This window comes from Molothrus aeneus, chromosome 16 (genome assembly GCF_037042795.1).
Source record: "Molothrus aeneus isolate 106 chromosome 16, BPBGC_Maene_1.0, whole genome shotgun sequence".
Classification (NCBI taxonomy): Eukaryota; Metazoa; Chordata; class Aves; order Passeriformes; family Icteridae; genus Molothrus; species Molothrus aeneus.
In genome coordinates this window covers 16,398,092-16,416,949 of record NC_089661.1, presented here as the reverse complement: position 1 = coordinate 16,416,949, position 18,858 = coordinate 16,398,092, and the positions used below count along the sequence as shown (strand labels likewise).

Here is an 18,858-nt window from a genome sequence, read left to right as displayed (position 1 = left end):
CGGGGCGGGGCCGGCGCGGGGCGGGGCCGGCGCGGGGCGGGGCCGGCGCGGGGCGGGGCCGGCGCGGGGCGGGGCCGGCGCGGGGCGGGGCCGGCGCGGGGCGGGGCCGGCGCGGGGCGGGGCCGGCGATGGCGGTCGAGCGTGGCCGTCGCTGAGCTGGTGAGCACGGACAGGTGCGGGGGCGGCTGACGGGGGTGGTCCTGCGGTGGGAGTCCCGCGGAACCCCGGTGGGTTCCGGTAGGGCCGAGGGCTAGCGGGCCGAGCGGTTTTCCGGGGCATTGCCTCCGTGGGCTGCGGCTGGCCCGGGGCCGCGCGGGCGGCGAGGTCGGAGCTCAGCCAGTAGAGGGCAGTCGGTTGGTGCAGTGGTCAGAGAATTTCCTGAGCTGCCTTTAATTAATTCAGGCGTTTTTTGAAACCTGTAGAGGGTTCTTTTCTGTCCAAATTCACCCTCTCTGATCGCCTGTGCTCAGATCGGGCTGTGTGTGGAGCAGGAGCTTTGTCTAACATGGAATGACGGACGGTGTTGTGTTTGTCACCCCACGCTGTTATTTTCAGGTTTGCAAATACCGTAGGGGAGCGTTTTGTAGCGGTTAGTGGGGCGTGAAGCGCTCTCCAGCTCCAGTTCCTAGCAAGCCAAACCGGCCCAGTCCAGTTTGGTCAGCAACATGCTCTGCAGCTTCGATGAAAGCTACAGCGATAGAGAAAGAGAAGATCACTGTGAAAATTGAGAGGCTCAGTGACCACCAGGGATACCTAAAGACAGTCCCAAGAGCACCGTCTGAGACTAACTGTGCAGACTCAAGTGAATACTGTGTGTATAACCTTGAGCCAATTATGCGCGTTAAGCAGGAGTCATTCCCCTGTTCCCCATTCACATCCAGTGCTGCAATAAAGTATTGCTTGCTTCTTAATGCTACATTGGTGTTAAGAAGGAGTTTTAGTCCCGATTTTGGGTGACAACGACACAATGCCTACGTTGTTCTTTTCTGTAGTTAAAACTAGTTAGATTTTATCTCTTGCACCCTTCCAGAATGTCAGAGCTGGTCACCCTCTGCATTCTGAGGACAGCCTTGGGATCTGCTTTTTTGCCCTCATTCAATGTAATAGACTTTAATTGGAATCTTGTGTATACTTGGACTGTTGTATTCTTAAATTTGCATTAACAGGTGCATTAATTCCAGCTTAAACCTCCTGCAGCACTTGAAGCCTGGTGAAACAATCTGATGGCAGCTCAGATGACCAATGCTCATCGACGGTTCTTGCAGGTTCTGATGTCTAATGGGATAACAGAAGGATCAGAGGCCAGAAAATTACACCAGCACTGCTGTGAAACTGATAAAGGTGTGTCTGTCTTGGCGATGAAAGAACTGGGTTTTTTTCCTGGTGCAGTTTGCAAATAATTTGATTTCTGAAGGGCATATACTAGCTAAAAAAAGTTTTAAAACTCTAATGATATGAGTGTTCCCTCTCTTTCCTGAAAGATAATACAGCAATGAGTAAACTAACTTCTAATCAGGCCAGATTCATATAAAGTACTTTTTATTTTATCAAGGTTGTTGTTTATAGGTTATACATATAAATGATTTAAAAAAAAAAAAATTGACACTGGAAGTACTTCACTATAGTAATGCTTTTAAGTAAATGCACTTCAGTTATTTCTCCCAGGTGTTGTGGGAGAAGTGACTCTACAAAAATATTTCTGTGAGGATGAGATGAGGTTTCTTGGCAAATTGCTGTGCTTTCTTCCCACCTCACCTGCACTATATTGTCCATTCCAAGTCCTGGAAGCTGTGCTCCTACCAGGCTTAGGTATGTCCCTTGTCATGCCACCATGCTACTCACTCTGCAGGTACTCTTCTGGTTTTCCTTAGCTATAGATGTAAGGTCAGAGTCCCACAAAGCAATCTATTTGTATGTCTCTTGAGTCAGGAACTGTAATTTGACCTACTTTTTAGATGCTAAAATTGTGAAGTGCAACTTTTGGTGTTCTCTAACCCCTGTTCATTTTTTATGGAGAATTTTTATCCCTTTTTTCCCACATAAGATCTACCCAAGCAGCCACTTAACATTAGAATGTAGCATTAAAGTGTTAATGCTGTTGTACAAAAGAGTATTGTTACCTTTCATCTTTTACCCTCTCTGGGATCTGTCACTAAAGCTCCCTGGCTGCTGTGTGCAGTGTTTCCTGCTGACCAGGGCCGAGCAGGTGGCAAAACTGTACTTCATTTTGTACTTAGTTTACTATCGTTTTTGTTGTTTGTTGACTTTGCTCACGGAAGGAATCCTGTATATCAGGAACTCCTGGGCAGGAGCGTCCTGCGAGTGCTGTTTGGCACTGGGCTGGATAGTGCAGTTTGGGAGCGGGACCTCGGCCCAATGCTCTTATGTGAGTGAGGAACTCCTGTGACTGAGAACAGGATTAATTGCATGATAACTGGTTGTATTTTTTTTTATCGAGACATTAATCATTTATCTAAAATTGTGAGTTGTTACTTTGCGGCAGCAGCTCTCCGGTCACAGAGAGCGACAGACAACTTTCCCAGAACAATGCCTGGGGAAGGCTGTGAGAAGATCAGAGAAAAGAGTGAGAAACAATTCTTATCTTCACTTGCTGCACCTGTTATTGTGAACATGTGGAATGTGTTATGGAGATTTGTTTAACGAAGGGTGGTTTCTTAATTAGCCAATGATGATGGTGTTTTAATTGGAGGACCAATTAGGTCTACCTGTAGAGAACTAGGGTATAAAATAAGCAATTGGTTTATTAAGAAAGAAATCATCAGCATTATGTAAATGTATGGAGTCTATGTAACTTATTACTTGGCCGGGGCCCTACTGTAACATTACTTAGCTCTGGTTTTTAAACCATACCCTGATGAAGGCAAGCAGGGGTGTTGCCACTGACAAAGTCTTGTTTTGGATGAATATGAGGGTTGTGCTGGTGCTGTGCAGGCAAGAACCATTGTATACTCTTCCACAGAATGACTGCAAAGTCCATCCTAATTATGTCTATGATACAACTGCTGCTAGTATTTGGTTTGTAGAAAGTGACTCAAGATATTTCTTGTGTTTCTACAACACTAGAATTTACATTTTCTGATGTGTAACTTGAGCACTTATGTGCCATTAATTTGTGAAACAGAGCATACAGAAACAAGAAGTCCCTTGTGTATAAAGGAATTCAAGTCATTGTATTGTTCTATTGTGCATAACATTTTTTCCCCAGTCATATTATCTTTTCAATTCAGCTTAGTTCAGGTCACTGTAATTACTGGATTAGTGCTATGGGTTCCCTGCAACAAGGCAGACTGTCTGGACTCTGTCAACTGATTTTAAAGGAGCTGAGCATCTCTGAAGGGCACGAAACAGCAGCACAAGGAAATGATATCTCTGCTGAATTGAACAGTTTGAATTCATGTTTGAATTCTGCCTCAGTTTTAGCACTCTTACCTGGGAAAAATGTTTCACATAAAAAGATCGGCCTGATGTGTAGTTGTTTGACTTTTCTCTGTATGACTTTTCTCATTCATTTTCAGTTTACTATGCACATGATAAACTGGACGATTTCATCAGCATTATTAATAGCCACCTGCAGCCTTTGTTCATGCAGATCCGGAAAGGAATATCGGAAGACGATGGGAGAGCACATTATGCTGTAGTAGGTACCTGCTGTGTTTGCATGGGGCTGGCAGTGGCTGCAGGAGCTGCTGGGAGGATAAACTGCCACAGCCTAGCTGTATGGGAATAGGACATGGCAGCAAGGATGACAGGAGTCTTGGTATTACTTAGTATAAACATTGCTTCAGTGCTGAAGTGAGATTTCCACAGGAGACTTTCTTTCCTGAGACAGATTTTTAAACTAGAAAACACAGAGAGCAGTCCAACATCAATTTTCTTTTTCTCCCACTCAAAAATCAACCTGGCACAAAAGGATTGCTGAGAAGTAGCCTAAAAGTTGTTTCCCCAGATGATCTGCAATGTGCATGTCAGAGAAGGTGATCTAGTAATTTCAGAGGACCATACAGAACGTATCCTAACATTAGCTGCTGCCTTTAACCTTTCCTTTTTCCAGTTAAGTTGAGCTACTCATTAATAGTAGTAGCATGTTCAATAAGAGTAGAAAACACGGGCAACTGGTTTTCAGCTTTCAGTGAAAAAAAGGTGACTGATAACATAGTTCCTGCTGCTGTCTAGCACCAGACCAGTCTAGCAACTGTCATGTGTCAGCTCTGCTGCTGCACTCTGTGTCAGTTCTGGGAGCTTGTGTTGTGGAATGGCTTTGCCTGGGCAGAGGAAGCTGTGGAGAATTTGTGGCTGGAAGATGAGGGGTTGTAAAGAAAGAACTTGAATACCATCAAATGCTCCTCAAAGAACTAACATTTATGGTAATTGTAAGATGATGTATTCTTAACCTCAGGGGTTTTTTGACAGTTTCTGGTATGAAACTACATTGGCACTTTGTCAGTTTATTTTTTTTGTAGGTGAATTTGGCGGAAACTGAAGTAACTAAAATGGCATCTGACTATACAGAAATTGAATTGGAATTGTTCAGAAAAACAGTAAGTATGTCAATTATCACTTAGTAAATCATATTATTTGTGAAGTTCTCATCTTAAAATGAATGAAAATGGAAATGGAGATGTGGTTGAAGAAGTAGTTGCCATTTTACCTAAGTTTATCTGAGATCAAATCGGTGGAGTGGGCAGGGATGAAGATATGTGCAAGTAATGATTTGTTGTTGTAAGTCAGTTATGGGTAAGGCAAAATCAGCACCAGGGAATGGCTCCCTGGGTTAGTGACAAGACATGCCTGCTTTTAGTTACACAGGCAACTTTCTTCAGGATTTTCAGTCATGACTGCTGAGTTTTTCATTGGCTTCAGTAGTTTAGTAATATAAAGTAGTTTTTAATGCCATAACATACAAAATGAATTTGCTTATTTGCATTTAAGCATTTGTCTATGGTTATTGAGGTTTTTCCTCAAAAGATCTTTGACAAAGAGCAGATAAAAAGAAATGGATCTGTCACCACGGAGTGTGGCCAGGGGTCCCTGAATGCAGCTTCATTTAGGCAGCACATATACTTCTATTTGTGGAAACGTTTTCTTGGCAAAGATTAAAACTGCTAAGGGGACAATGATTGTTTCAGCTTTTGGCCTTTGTTTTACAATTCTGGTTCAAGCCATATACTGTAGTATTTCTCACATACATGGATGCAAAAAAATGCATATCAGCACATTACCTTAAGGTGTGTCTGCCTAACTGTTGTGTTTCTAATACTTGGTAATGTTTCTTCCTGTAGATGGACCTGATAATTTTATCAGAAAATGGCTTTGCCTCATCTACAGATATTTTAAATTTGGCTGACCAACTTAAGACAAAAAAAATGAAGAAAAAGGAAGCAGAACAAGTGCTGAAAGTTTTTGTGGAGGATAAGTGGCTCTCTGAGGTAACTGCATTCAGGTGTTCTTAGTTCAATGGGTCCAGCTACAATGTTCTTATGGATGCGTAGTTGAGACTGGAGCTCCTCTTGAATGAATGACGGCAAAAATGGTCTTATGGCACCCATGCTTATTGCTGCTCCAGTGATTTTTGCAGAAAAGGAAGTAGACTTAAATGGAAAAAGTCCTTGGGTAGGTCTGTACAGGACCATGTGGTTTCAGTTTCTTGTACTGGTGCCAGGTGGGTTTGTGTGTCCAGTCCTGCCCAGTGATGCATAGACACAACAGCACAGCATCCTTCAACCTAGAACAAGAGCTGGGGAAAGCTCTTCAGAGTGATCAGTGCTGTTAGTTGCATTTAGAATTTCCTGAAAAGGAGTAAGGCCAGACATGTTGAAAACTCCTGTACCAGAAATGCATGGGCCACTGTGGACATAGTTACATCTGTTTTATTCTATGAGGAAGCAGTGGAGATTAACTCAGCATGTGGACCATGGTGGACTGACCATGTGGATACTGCAACTGCTTGCTAAGTGAGACCTTAATCCCTTTTCTGCTGGAGTCATTGCATCATAGATCCTCAACCTGCTGCCACACAGTTACTTACATGTTAAGTTGATTTGGCAGATGTTTCCAAAGATACATCAAGCAGGAAATGCCTAGATTTTGTTGAAAGCTGGAAGAATTTCCTCTAACATTCTTTTTGGGAGGATCCCAAAACAGCATACCTCTGTTAAGGAGTGCATGCTCACTCATCTATGCTTTCCAAGGACTAGATCTCTGTTAAAGGTGTGGGATTTTTATTCTGCTCCTCTAAACAAAGGAGTTCTGCTATTTCAAAAGTGGTTCTGGCATTGCATTGTACAGCATGTTGGTTTCATGATGGTAGAAAGAAGTGGCTTGTTAACAGATGGTTAGCAAAGTGAAAAAAGATAAAAGGAATGAAAAGAAATTCCTAATCTCAACACTTGTTTCCTTAGAAAAATGGAGAATATACTCTGCATACTCGTTGCATAATTGAGATGGAACAGTACATTCTCAGCAACTACCAGGATGTGGCAAGGAAATGTAACATCTGTCACAGCCTCGCCATCCAGGTAACATGTTTTATCACCTCAGCCAATGGACTTGCATGGTCATAGCTGAGGTTTGTGATGCTTCCCCTTGGGTATAATCTCGGTCTTTTAATCTGGTCATGGTGCTCATGCATTTTGTAAAAAAATTTTTTTTTCCATTTTAGGCATTTTATTCCTGTCTTTAGAAATATAATTGTCTTGGAGCAGTGTCTCCAAGTATAAAACTGGAAAAGTGCGCTCCCACAATGAGGAACATGGTTTTCCTGTCTAGCTTTCTAAACCAGCATGTTAGAGATGAGCTCCTGGTGCTGAAAGAGGTTTAGCAGTGAGGTGTTAGCAGTGTCCTCTTTGGGCCTTGCCAATAGATGTCATCATGTCACACATTCATTCTTGGTTCTGGGATTTTAATTCAGCAATTCTTTGTGTTTGGCCCTCAGAAGGAACACGTGTGCTATGTAGAGCATGCTAAAGCACTGTGTTTTGATAGCTGGGATGTTACCCATTCCATCTTGCTTAAGTAGTTACAGCCTGGATTCATATTCCAAAACTGCTACATTTTCTTGCTCTCTGAGCCTGCATCTTGTGATCTGCCCAACTAACATGCTTCCATGTTACTTTTTCCATCCCAATTAGTCTCCTTTATAGCACTGAAATTGTCATCTTTCAAGCTAACTTTTGTCCATATAGGGAAAAAGTATTTCCTCTTTTACAGAAAAAGACCTCCTTTTACCAGTTACCAGCTTTGACTGTTGAGTGTGTCCACCACCCGTATTGTGGGAGCCATTCTTTGGAACAAAGCGTTGCATATCTGCTGCTCTTTGTAACAACTGTCTCTTAAATTGAAGGACAGTTTAGAATGATTTTATGAATCAACGCTCCTGATTTCAGAGCCAAGTATGTGAATCCTGTGGAATTGGAATGCACTTACGTTGTGTCAGAAAGTACTTCAGAGGCCAGGCTGAACCCCGCTGTCCCAAGTGTAATGAATTCTGGTCTTATGACACCCCAGGTACTAAGCAATGTATTTTTGAAAAGTTGAATGTAATAATACTAGGAAATGGGCTGTGATGTTCAGTGGCACTGCCTGTATTATTTGTAAGTGTGAATATCAGGTATTTCTGGCTTCAGTGGTACGTTTCAGACACTAAACCACACACAGGCAGCATTGAGCCCCCACAGTGCCCAAAGAGTGCCACAGGGGCATTAGCAGACCCTGTGCATATTTTTTTATATCTATCTTTAGGAGGTAGGGGGGAGTGGGGAAGGAATAGAGGCATACACAACCCATGACATTAAAACTTCTGGAAATACTGAGCTTCTGAGAATCTTTTTGGAATTACTCCATGTTTCCAGGGAAATTTGACATTGTGAACAGCAACAGAGGAATCACAAAGGTGATTTTACAATATTATCTTTTTTTTTGTTGTGAAGTCTATTAACCTTCCTTTAGTTTTCTTTACAGGTGTGAATCGGATGGGCTCCCAGACTTAGCTCCGAGCTCCACTCTTGGCCCTAGATGATGCCAGTTAAACTTGATGTCAGTGACATCTGTTTGCCGCCACTCTGGCAGAACAGCCAGACTGTATTGTATTCGTTAGTAACAGTGCTCAGTGTACTCGTTTTCTAAAGTTCTAAGAATCTTTAAATAAAAATATAATTGATGTTCCTGTTCACAGTAATGCTTGTACAGCTTTCTTGGAGGCTGTTTTGTGTCTGTAATTCTCCATATTCTTAGGTTGCGACTCTCGGTGCATGTTTGGGGATGAAAGATGCAAATGTTTTAGTCAGCCCTGCAATCTGATATATGCAGCTGAACTCTTAAAAGAAGCCTTTCTCAGCAAGTGCTCCCTGTTTGTACAGGAACAGTACAAATTCAGTTGCACAACGGAAATGACACCTGCTGCAGCATGTCAAGCAGGTGAAAAATCAGTGCAGTGTGTGCAAGGCAGCTGGCTCAGTCTCTGACCTAGGGCTGGAGTTGGAGCACTTCTAGTTGGCACTGTGGTTGTGTTTGGTCCCTTCTTTAGATGCAGAAGAATTTGTCTTGATGTAAGGCCATGTAATGAGCAGCTGTGCTCTGTAAGGAGGTAAAATTGCCACAGAAGGATTGGGAAGCAGTATGACAGGACATGGGGCAATGTTAGCTTATGTCTGTAAACTCCTGAAAACATTACCATTCTGAGATTCTTTAGGTTTTTTGTCTTGGCACTTGTCTCCAGTTTTAAGTAAGGATGCTTTTTCCTTTAAGAGTGACTTGGAAAGGAGCCAAGGGCTGGCTATTGCCAGACAGACACCTGACTAAAATGGCAGCATTCTTGTCCCTGGTAGAGATGTGTGACACAGCAGAAGGGCTGTGGCAGCAGTTCATATGATGGTTAATCAAAGTATAATTAAACCTCAGGTTATCTAACTGCAATTAAACTATGGATTAACTTCAGTTATGTTCTAGGCTTTAACAGGATGTTGTGGTTTAGAATTAGTACTCCCCAAATTAGTGTTTCCACCAAAACGCTCCAAACCACAAGATGCTTGCTCATTCCCTCCTCCCACTACCTCTCCCTTCATGGAGAGGAGAATTGGGAGGTCCAAAAGATAATGATTTGCAATAAGAACAATTTACTGGAAACAGCAATGGAATAAGAAAATGAGCAGTAATAGCAACAATATCAATAACAGTGTACAAGAGAGACAAAAGATTCACACAAAAAGATTCACACAGATTCAATCACTAAAAGACCAAGGAGCCCCTTCCTGCCCCTGGCCTGCAGCAGTGGCAGGCTGAGGTGGTACAAAATAACCTCTGGGTCTGGGCCATGCCCCTGCTGGCTACTGCAAAAATGAACCCTATCCTGGCCAGAACCAGGCCATTAGTAACTTTTTCCATGCAAGTGACTACTACCTTGCTTGGTGTTAATTTTTTAATGGATTGAACCTTCAGGTAGCACCATCTCTCTAGCTAACTCCAGGGTTTAGTGTTCCTAAATCCAAGTAGAAGATAACCCTGACCTGGTTATTCAGACAGAGGCTCAGGCAGAGCCCTGGCAGTGCCTGTACAGAGGCTGTTTCTGATGGATGCATACACAGGACAATGACCTAACAATATGCTCTTTAGGAGTCATTAGAAACATCTACAAAAATGAAGTAACTACAGCATCATCTTTCCACTTACCCATTGTGACTACTTCTCCGTGCTTTAGCAAGAGTTTGTTGGTTTTTGGTTTTGCTCCATCTCTAACCTCTCCTGAGAGAGAGACGCTAATTGCCTGATTTTTAATTTAATTTCAGTGCTGCTGGCTACATGTCAGAACTATGACCACCAGAAACTAACAGAGAAGCTGAGTTCAAGTGATCGCACATAGTGCCAATATTTAACTGGAATAAACAGAATCTGTCCAGGCATCAGAATGCAGGACTGAAATGCAGCCTTTGTGAAATTTGGAAACTTGACCAAGTCTGGATCTTCCACATCAACCTATAAAAAACCAAACAATCATCAGAAGAATGTCTTTACTCAAATATGATTTGATAACATTACTGATACTAAAATTTCAAGCAACTATTTACCTGACTAGTGTTGTGAAGAATTTGGCTTTCATGGGGGTACAGGTTTTCTGAATCTTGTGGTGAATAGAGACGGATATACTTTCTTCCAAATACCTGTATGTAATAAAATAAATGTTTTCCATTGGTCATTAACTGGCACGTTACTGGAAGCTGTGGGCCATAGCAGGCAGTTAACAGTAAAATATACCTGATTACAAGGAATAGAATTATTGTTAGTAATAGACACTGCTATAATAAAAAGTTAAATCAGGCTATTGGAATTCAAGTACCTCTTCCCTTGGAGCAGATAAGAATTTGAAATACCATTGGGAAGGAAATGCATTAACCAGATTGCTTTCAATTCAAAGTTCAAGGAATCCAATTTATATATCATTATTTGGGCTCTACACAGCTAGAAGTAAGAACTGAGAGTAAGGAGGCTGAACCTTCATTGCAATTCACATCAATAGGCAGAGGTACTTGCACAGTGACTACTAACCTTCCATATACCCCTCAAACTCATTTCTGTCTCATCATTAAACCAGTTCTTTCATTGGAGTGCTAAAATGAGATGGGAATTTGTAAGGCAAGTGGCCTGGCTTCCCTGAATGCTACATGAAGTGCAACATTTTGGTGTCAAGATCTGGCAGCACGAACACGTCAAAGCTGAGTCCTCCACTGATACCAGTGGAAGAGAAGGTTTAGGGTGAAGATTCATAGTGCTGGTGCCAGCATTCCAGACCACCGCAAGAGCTAGGCATGATCAGGTACTAGGTACTATTGTGAGTACTCTGACTAATCCCAGCAGCCTTGAGTGGCTACCCAACCATTCCTAACCAACCTGCTTTTCCTCTATCTTAACATTGTTCCCACATAATAGAACAGGATTTCCTGATACCTTACCAACACCAAAGCTGTCATACTGGCTATTTAGAGTTTGTTGCTTTCGAGGACATCACGTAAAGGTATTCTACAGACTGGACAAGTACCAAGTACTCCTGCCCTGTCCTCCTCTTCACTAGCACTGATTAAACTACTTGATCTATATAACTCTGGCTGTCCATGTGTTTTTAGGATGTATTCCATACCCCAAAGAGATCAAGGATATTAATTAGCTCGCTAAAGAACTAAGTATTACAGGGTATTTTTGGTGACATACGGAAGTGACAAAAATTATAGTTATTGCTCCAATAGCATATTCTCTGGATACTTGAAAGTTTTTTGGGACTGCCATCAGCTGTTAACACCTCCTTCTTTCACTTGCCTCACTGGATTAAGACCTTGTATATTATAAGATGGCAGGCACCAGTTAATGGGCAATAGCCTGCATCTCCAGAGACTGCTTTTCTCATTAATGGAAAAACTATGATCTCAGCACCAGCCACCAGCCAGGATAATTTTATTTTGTTACTAGTACTTGTGCCTTCCTGTACTCCACAGCCACAGTTTAAATGGCATCACAACACAGGGCAATTTTAATTGAAAGCTGCCAGATTATAAAGACTCTTTCACAGCACTGGCAGATAATCTCCTATTTTTTTCAGGCAGAAGAAAACAAGTTCTGAGGTTTGTAAGGGAAGTATCTTTTCCCAGTCCAACAGCTCCTATAAATTTTGCTTCCACCAAGAAAAATTCCCCTCAAGCTTTACATAGCATGAATATTACAGTACTTCACCTTCAGAATGCAGCTGTATGAGTGTGCTGAGCAGGTAGCATGTAAAAGAAATACAATCCATAAAAAGTTGCACAGCAGTTGTAAAAAACCATTCTAGGAAGGCCTGAATTAAGCCTCAGTTTCAAGTGAAAACATATGTTAGCAAGATGCAACTGGGACAGAGAAACTAAGGCTCAACCCATAAATAACCATCAGTGGAAAGTAATGTCACAATCCTGCTAGAAAAGTGTGAAAGTGTGTGTGGTATTTCCTGGGTCCCCAGGACAAAGGAGGAATTGAGAATCTGACTCCATGTTCTTAGAAGGCTAATTTATTATGTTACTCTATTATATTAAAGAATGCTATACTAAAGAATACTAAACTATATTAAAGAATAGAGAAAGGATACTTACAGAAGGCTCAATAAGGTACTAATTAAAAACTTGTGACCCTCGCCAGAGTCCTGACACAGCTGGACTGTGATTGGTCATTAAGTCAAAACAATTCACATGTTGGATAAACAATCTCCAAACCACATTCCAAAGCAGCAAAACACAGGAGAAGTGACTCAGATAATTATTGTTTTCATTTTTCTCTATGGCTTCTCAGTTTCCCAGGAGAAGAAATCCTGGCAAATGGATTTTTCAGAAAATACGATGGTGACAAGTGTAAGCCTGGATTTTTTTAAGTCTGATGGGACAGCAATCTCCTTCAGTAAACAAAACACCTCTCAGTGTTCAAAGATTCACAGTAGTCAACTGCTTGGATCCAGAAGACATCCCTTTGACCTGTTCAGTGCTTACCACAAAAGGCCCCAATATTTTATCAGGTTATTCTGCACTAGAAGTCATCATCAAAAAGCCTACCAAGAGAAACTCAACAGAAATTATGTCAAAGTACAAGTTTTAATTCCTATCTCACTGCATGCATTAATATTTTACGGGGTAACCGAAACAGACTAAAGTATGCATCTAAGTCCACCTCAAAACCTTGCTTTCCAGATGTGCTGCCTTTGGCTGGGGTAGAACTACTTTTCTTCCCAGTGGCTGGTATAGGAGTATGTTTTGGATTTGTACTGAACACAGGGTTGGTAATATAGAAATGTTTTTGCTATTGCTGAGCAGGGTTTACACAGACCTGAAGCCTTTTCTGTCTATTATACTGCCATGTTGGCAAGGAAGTTGGAGGTTCCTGGGAGACTGGGAGGAGACACAACCAGGACAGGTGACCCAAACTGACTGACCAAAGGTATTCCAGACTATTTGACATCATGCTTAGTATATGGGAGAAGAAGAAGAAGAAAAAGAAAGGGGGGATGTTTGGAGTGACAGTGTTTGTAATTGTTAAGCGTGATGGGCTCTGCTCTCCTGGGAATGACTGAACACCTGCCTGCCTATGAGAAGCAGTCAAGTAATTCTTTGTTTTGCTTTGCCTACATGCACAGTTTTTGCTTATTAAACCTCAATCCACAAGTTTTCTAGCTTTTACTCTCCCCATTCTCTCCCTCATCCTGCTGGTTGGGGAATGAAAGAAAGCAGCTGCATGAGGCTTGGGGATTGGCTGGGCTCGAACCACACCATCAGAAAAATAAACTCCTAAGTACAACGTGACAGGATCCAGATTCTTCCCAACTCTGTTACAAAATCCATGTGACCTTGGAAAAGTTGCTTCTTGTGATTTCTATCTATCATCTGTAAAACAAGGGTAAATAATGGTCTCTCAATGAGCAACACTTGTAGTCTGTAAGATTACATTCAGTAGTAAATTGCAGTAGTGACAAATGCAATAAAGTAGCAAAATAATATCTGCATGTTCTCTAACCTTCCATTGTTCAAGTTGTCTGCTCCCCTTGTCTCTAACACATACCATAAACATTTTCTCTAAGTATTGCACTAATGGCATGTGCAGAATAACTAGAGTACATACCTGGGCTAAAAAATTTTGCTGGGGATCCTGATGAAGAGGTGAGATTGTGCCTCCTGGACCAAACCAGGCATTAATGGTGATGTCATCTTCTTCTCCTTCCCCCAGGCAGCAGTAGTCAGGGATACTGATATCTTCTTTCAGTTCTGGGATCTATTTCCACAAAGAAAGAAACATTAAAAAGGGTATGTGCTGACTTGCCAAAATACGTAATTCATCAAACAGATGAGCCAGGCTGGATGCAAAGAAAACAAATGACTGGCTGGTCCAGCAAGGGTAGGAGAAAAGTAGCTGACCTGCTAGGAATCTGCAGGAAATGTTCTCAAACTTTCTGTTCTAGTGAGCAGACTCTGTTGGAAGGAGAAGCAGGAGAAAGAAAGGGGTTTCCTCATTCTTCAAGAGACCCTTTGCTTTTGCAGAAATCAGAGACACCCACAAGAATAAGTACATTTGCTCCTCATGGAAAAGGAGCAGCTATCACTTCTATACTATGCTTGCTTCCATTTTTATGTCTCCCACCAACATAAGCTCTGGTAAACTGGAATGACATTTCAGATTATGGTAAACATATTAATGTTGAAAACTTTCCTGTCCAAATCTCTTCCCTGACTTATGAAAGGGGCTTTCCTGGTGATATCCCCCTAAGTATATGCTACATTGTACTGAAACAGCACTAGGATTGAATGTCTTCATCCCAAACAGCATTTGTTTCGTTATCTTGTAGCCAAATGGAACAAACTTCTCCCTCTGATCCTTCAAATCATAGAAACAGAAACTTAAAAATTACTGTGAATTCTCCATATGCCCTTCAATCTAGTACAGTCAACATCTTGAGATACAACTCGTGCTGCAACAAAAGGAAGACATGACTGCAGGAAGATAAAAACATTCACTCAGTTTTACCTGATCAAAAAGCTGGTGCTGGGCAAGGTATCCTACATTGTTCTGAAATAACAGCAGAGAAAGAAAAAACACAGTAACATACAGGTAAGACTGTGAGTTAATTTACTTACAGGTGAATAGAATTTACTTATAGTAAATTCCAGTGTCCTGTTCAGAGTACTATATATAACTATTTCAACAGTATAAGGTGTCTTCAGAAATAGCAACTTACAGCTCTATTGAAATAGTGAGAGTGTAGGTGTGTCTCCACAATGAATAAATTATCCAGCTTGAGTTACTGAAGGAAGCTGGGATTTCCTATGGAGTCTTGACAGCTGACAATGCACTGCATCTTTCTAGCCAGACCCTGCTGGCACACAGACCAGTTCTCCTTCACGGCCTGGAACTACTTCCAAACTCTATTCCAGGGTGCACCACAGACCAACTTGCTAAGGCACATAGTCCTTCCTGCCAGAGGGCCAGGAAACAGAAATGGGGGCTTGGGATCCTCATCTCTGAAAGCAAAAGGACATTCTAGATGCTAATCAACTTTGTATTTTTCTGCCCCATGGCTTGTAAATTTGGATCTGATCCTAAATCTCACTAAGGAGTTTAATGAGACAGAAGAACAACACTGCTGGCTGAGGATCCCTTATTCTTAGATTCCAGCAGTCAGGTTTTTGCTGCGTATGTATGTGTGTATCTATTAATCAAATTCCAGCTACTGTACATTTGATTATAGGTAAAAATCAAACCTATTGTTGCAATAATTATTCCTAGCTTCAGGTCTTAAAAATATGTCAAACCTTTTCATTCAGAGCTGTGCTTACAGCACACCCCCTCCCTTGATACCACCTCTGAGTAGGTTTGTTGTAAACAGAACTGTTGTCTGTACCAGTACCATGCTGCTGTGTTTGGAGATTAAACACACAAATGTAACAGACCTCATCCATGATATACTGGCTGATGAAGTCACTGACAGTCATGAGCTGCTGAGACCATTCCTCATCTGTATACCGAGCACCCAACTCCACAGGGACTGTGCGGCAGCCTGCGACTTGACAGAAGTAGTCCACACTGAAATAAAGAAAGTTCCATTACCTTCTATTCTGCTGCTCTTACTAATTTTGAATGTAAGGCAATCAATCCAAATCAATCTTGTTGGGTAATAAAATTCTACTACCCTGCTTTTCTCCTGTCTAAACCAAACCAACCAGAAGAAAAAGGCAGAATAAAAGAATGCAAGCAACAAGGAAATCAGCAGGCAGGTTTATGTGTACATGACTCCACAACTGTCTGTTTTGTTTTGGTTTAAAAGCCTGTTTGCCTCAGTTGTTTCATTCCAAACTAAGAAGATTTAAGCTGTTACTGTCTCTTGGCAAGGGATGGCTTTCATGGATGGCCAATCTTTTTGCTGCCTGCTGCCACATTTGATAACATGTTGTATCTTTTACTCAGTAATATTAGATCAACTCTCTGTCAATGTCTATACAGGTGCCAATTATACCCATTCCAATTGTAGCCAGAGGGATTAGTTTGATGGGTGAAATACATCTCTCCATGGACAACAGTACTAATTAAACCGAGAAGCTAATCTTGCGAGTGATTTTTTCCCTTTTCAGGGGAATCATGACCTTCACCTCACAAATACTTGATGGTCAGTATTGGAAATGTGGGCACCATTGCGTGCAGTAACCAGGCAGCACAATGCTGTTACTCAGTCCTGCACAGTGGTGTCTGAAACCCAACACTCAAACACAACACTGAACAAACATCAGTGCTTGGACTTAAGAATGAAAAAGTCAACCATGCTTACTCTTGGCTCTGAAATTCACTTTCCATTGCAGTAATTATCGGCAAACTCCAAGAGGTAAAAACCATTGATATGTGTGCTTGACACAGATCCACTGAGCTGTGAACAGCTCACTGGCACTTCGCAATGTGCACTTCTCATGAGATCCCAGGTGTTGCCATTGGGCTCCTGGGACGGCTGAAGGCTGGGCAGAGGGTGGCCTCCACCCATGAAGAGCCAGAGGCTGGCCAAAGAGTCACCTTTGGCCCCGAAACAGCCCAGCATCTGCCTTGAATGCTATCAAGAGCTTCTCTCATCTATGAAGCAACTTCCACAGAGCAGTAGGACAGTGCTGCTAGCAAAATGCACTGCCCACGGTATCCATTGCCTGGGAAGGCCTGGGAAGGCCTGCGGCTCTATCGGGCATCAAGACATCCAACACAAGGAACGATCGTGCCTTCACTCGGACAGGGAAGGAACTTACTTCTCACCTCCACTTCTTCATACACGGCCAGTGATCCATGACGCCCTCCAGGACCACGGGCCGCTGGGGAACGAGGTAGTTGTCTCTGAAGTGCTCCAGCGAAGGACAGCGAAGGTGCGGAATCACCTCCTCCGGCTGCAGGGCGGAGGGCGGCGGCGGCTCCGGCCGGACGCTCTGGAACGGACGCTCCCCGTCAGCACCCGGCACAGGGAGGCCGGGCCGCGAGGGGGCGAGGGGGGCGCGGGCGCTACCTGGGCGCGGGCTCCGTCGCGCGGCGCCGCGCGGGGCAGGTGCGGCTGCAGCGCGCGCACCAGGCGCGCCAGGACGTTGTCCAGGACGGAGGCGCCCATGAGCAGCCCCAGGTCGCAGAGCCGCACGGCGCGCGCGAGCGGGCGGCCCGCGGCCACCTCGGCCAGCGCCCCGAAGAGGCAGCCGTAGGCGTAGACCTGGCGCCAGCCCTTGCCGACCTCCCTCCATGGCCCCGCGTTCAGCTTCTCCCAGGAGTAGTCGCGCAGGACGTCGCTGAGGCGCTCCAGCGCCGCTGCCGTTGCCGCCCCGGGCCGGCCCGCCGCGCCGTAGAGCAGCGCGCGGGCCCGCCGCAGCAGCGGCAGGACGCAGTCCTCCACCTCGCCGCTCAGCGCCAAGGTCAGCCCCTCCTCGGCGCGGGGCAGCAGCGCCCACACCTCGGGCCACAGCGCGGGGCTGTCGCTCGCGCCCTCCGCGCTGCCGGTCGCCGCCATGGCCGCGCCTGCGCCGACGTCCGCGAGGCGGCGCTGTCGGGCCGGGCCGGGCCGGGCCGGGCCGGGGCGGGGCGGGGGCTGAGGCGGGGCCCGGGGCTGAGGCGGTGCCTGACGAGGCTGAGGCGGCACCCGGAGGCCAGTCGGGCTGACCGCGCCGGGATCGGAGCTTCTGTCGTACCGGCGAAGCTCGGTCTCGTCGTTCTTTACCTGTGCACTTGACCAGCGAGTCAGCTGGAATTGCGTGACTGTCATCGGCACTGCTTTCGCAGTAAAGGGGAGCCCATAGACGCGGCGAATGTCACGGTCTCTACTCGGCCGTTCAACGAGGGCCGGCGTGAGGAGGGGCTGCCTGCGCTGTGGAAGCCTCTCAGTCCCGGTCGCGGGACAGCGGAGCGCAGGCGGTGAGTGCTGGGGGAAAGGGAGATGCGCTCTTCCCAGCTGACCTTTCGTGCTGCAAAGAAAAGTCTCTGCCCGGCCCCCTCGAGGAGCTCGAGCGGAGCCCAGCGCGGCTCTGAGCCCGTGTCCTCCCGCTGGCTCAGCTGCACATAGGACGTGCTTTCTGCATGGGATATGCACCAAAGTCTTCTTTCTAACGCGCTGGGCACGGCATCACTGAGCCCAAATTTGCTTTGATAATGTGCCCTCAACTTAATACTAAATATTAAGTTCTCAGGACTTAATACTTGACTGCAAAGGCAAAATAATATTTTACTTAAAATTCAGCAACTGAGGAATGTTTTAACAGGGTGAACCAAACTAAACCACCATAAGAAGAAATGAGGATTTTTTAGCTCCTAGTTAAGGTTGAAGTCTTCAGATTTGAGACAAATCCTAATTTACAGAAAAAGTTAAAATCATCATTTTCTGTACTCAGACACTCTTCTTTGTTCCATGCTCAGTTACTAGTGCTTTCCAAAAAGGAAAAAAAAATTGATGTGAATCCTTCTGTTGCTGCTGGTGGTGGCTCTCCCCTGCCCCCCAGCTGTCTCCTCGAAATGATCACTTCTGCATTCACACTTCTCACACTTCAAAGTTGTGCATTGCTTATCATGCTGGCCTGTCTATTGCCTGTCTTCTGACTGCCTTTCTCTTAGCACCTTAAATTCCTTCTGTGAAAGTGTGATTTTAGCACCTTCATTCACTATTTTCTCCTTAACTGCTAAATGTTAATATATGCTGCTCTAGAAGAAAGTATTTAAGTGTCAAGGAGGTTTTCTTGTTAGACCCTTTGTTCATTATTTGCAATTTAGGTTGATAGCAACTGTTGTTAGTCTTGTGTTCGTGGACTGTCCACTTTTTATAACTATTTACATTAACTTCTATTT

The 18,858-nt window shown here is 44.0% G+C and overlaps 2 protein-coding genes across 6 annotated transcripts; one reads left to right on the top strand and one right to left on the bottom strand.

The window, feature by feature from the left end:
• The first annotated feature begins 91 nt into the window (after positions 1 to 91).
• Positions 92 to 8,194, top strand: NSMCE1 (NSE1 homolog, SMC5-SMC6 complex component). 5 transcript variants are annotated; one of them, XM_066561223.1, is made up of 8 exons: positions 92 to 159; positions 1,167 to 1,341; positions 3,537 to 3,658; positions 4,482 to 4,559; positions 5,301 to 5,447; positions 6,420 to 6,536; positions 7,404 to 7,524; positions 7,978 to 8,194. In XM_066561223.1, exons 2-8 carry the CDS (start codon positions 1,224 to 1,226, stop codon positions 8,004 to 8,006), a joined length of 732 nt encoding a protein of 243 aa, XP_066417320.1. In that variant the 5' UTR covers positions 92 to 159; positions 1,167 to 1,223; the 3' UTR covers positions 8,007 to 8,194. The 5 variants fall into 5 exon arrangements, with proteins under 5 accessions (XP_066417320.1, XP_066417317.1, XP_066417322.1 ...); XM_066561220.1 differs by having other exon boundaries at positions 7,966 to 8,194; XM_066561221.1 differs by having other exon boundaries at positions 105 to 173; positions 7,966 to 8,194.
• A 917-nt stretch (positions 8,195 to 9,111) lies between these two features.
• KDM8 (lysine demethylase 8) lies at positions 9,112 to 17,533 on the bottom strand. Its single transcript, XM_066561219.1, has 7 exons — positions 17,045 to 17,533; positions 16,801 to 16,967; positions 15,462 to 15,594; positions 14,539 to 14,580; positions 13,639 to 13,788; positions 10,080 to 10,172; positions 9,112 to 9,987 (listed from the first exon to the last, which is right to left on the bottom strand). The coding sequence occupies exons 1-7, from the start codon at positions 17,531 to 17,533 to the stop codon at positions 9,823 to 9,825; spliced, it is 1,239 nt and encodes a 412-aa protein (XP_066417316.1). The 3' UTR covers positions 9,112 to 9,822.
• Positions 17,534 to 18,858: the final 1,325 nt, after the last annotated feature.

Coding starts and splice junctions, on each gene's coding strand:
- NSMCE1 (XM_066561220.1), top strand. CDS start 1,224: ATGGCAGCTCAGATGACCAATGCTCATCGACGGTTCTTGCAGGTTCTG. Junction 1,342..3,536: donor CTGCTGTGAAACTGATAAAG/GTGTGTCTGTCT, acceptor ATTCATTTTCAG/TTTACTATGCACATGATAAA. Junction 4,560..5,300: donor TGGAATTGTTCAGAAAAACA/GTAAGTATGTCA, acceptor TTCTTCCTGTAG/ATGGACCTGATAATTTTATC.
- KDM8 (XM_066561219.1), bottom strand. CDS start 17,533: ATGGCGGCGACCGGCAGCGCGGAGGGCGCGAGCGACAGCCCCGCGCTG. Junction 14,581..15,461: donor GCCAGTATATCATGGATGAG/GTCTGTTACATT, acceptor CTGTTATTTCAG/AACAATGTAGGATACCTTGC. Junction 10,173..13,638: donor AGCAAAATTTTTTAGCCCAG/GTATGTACTCTA, acceptor TATTACATACAG/GTATTTGGAAGAAAGTATAT.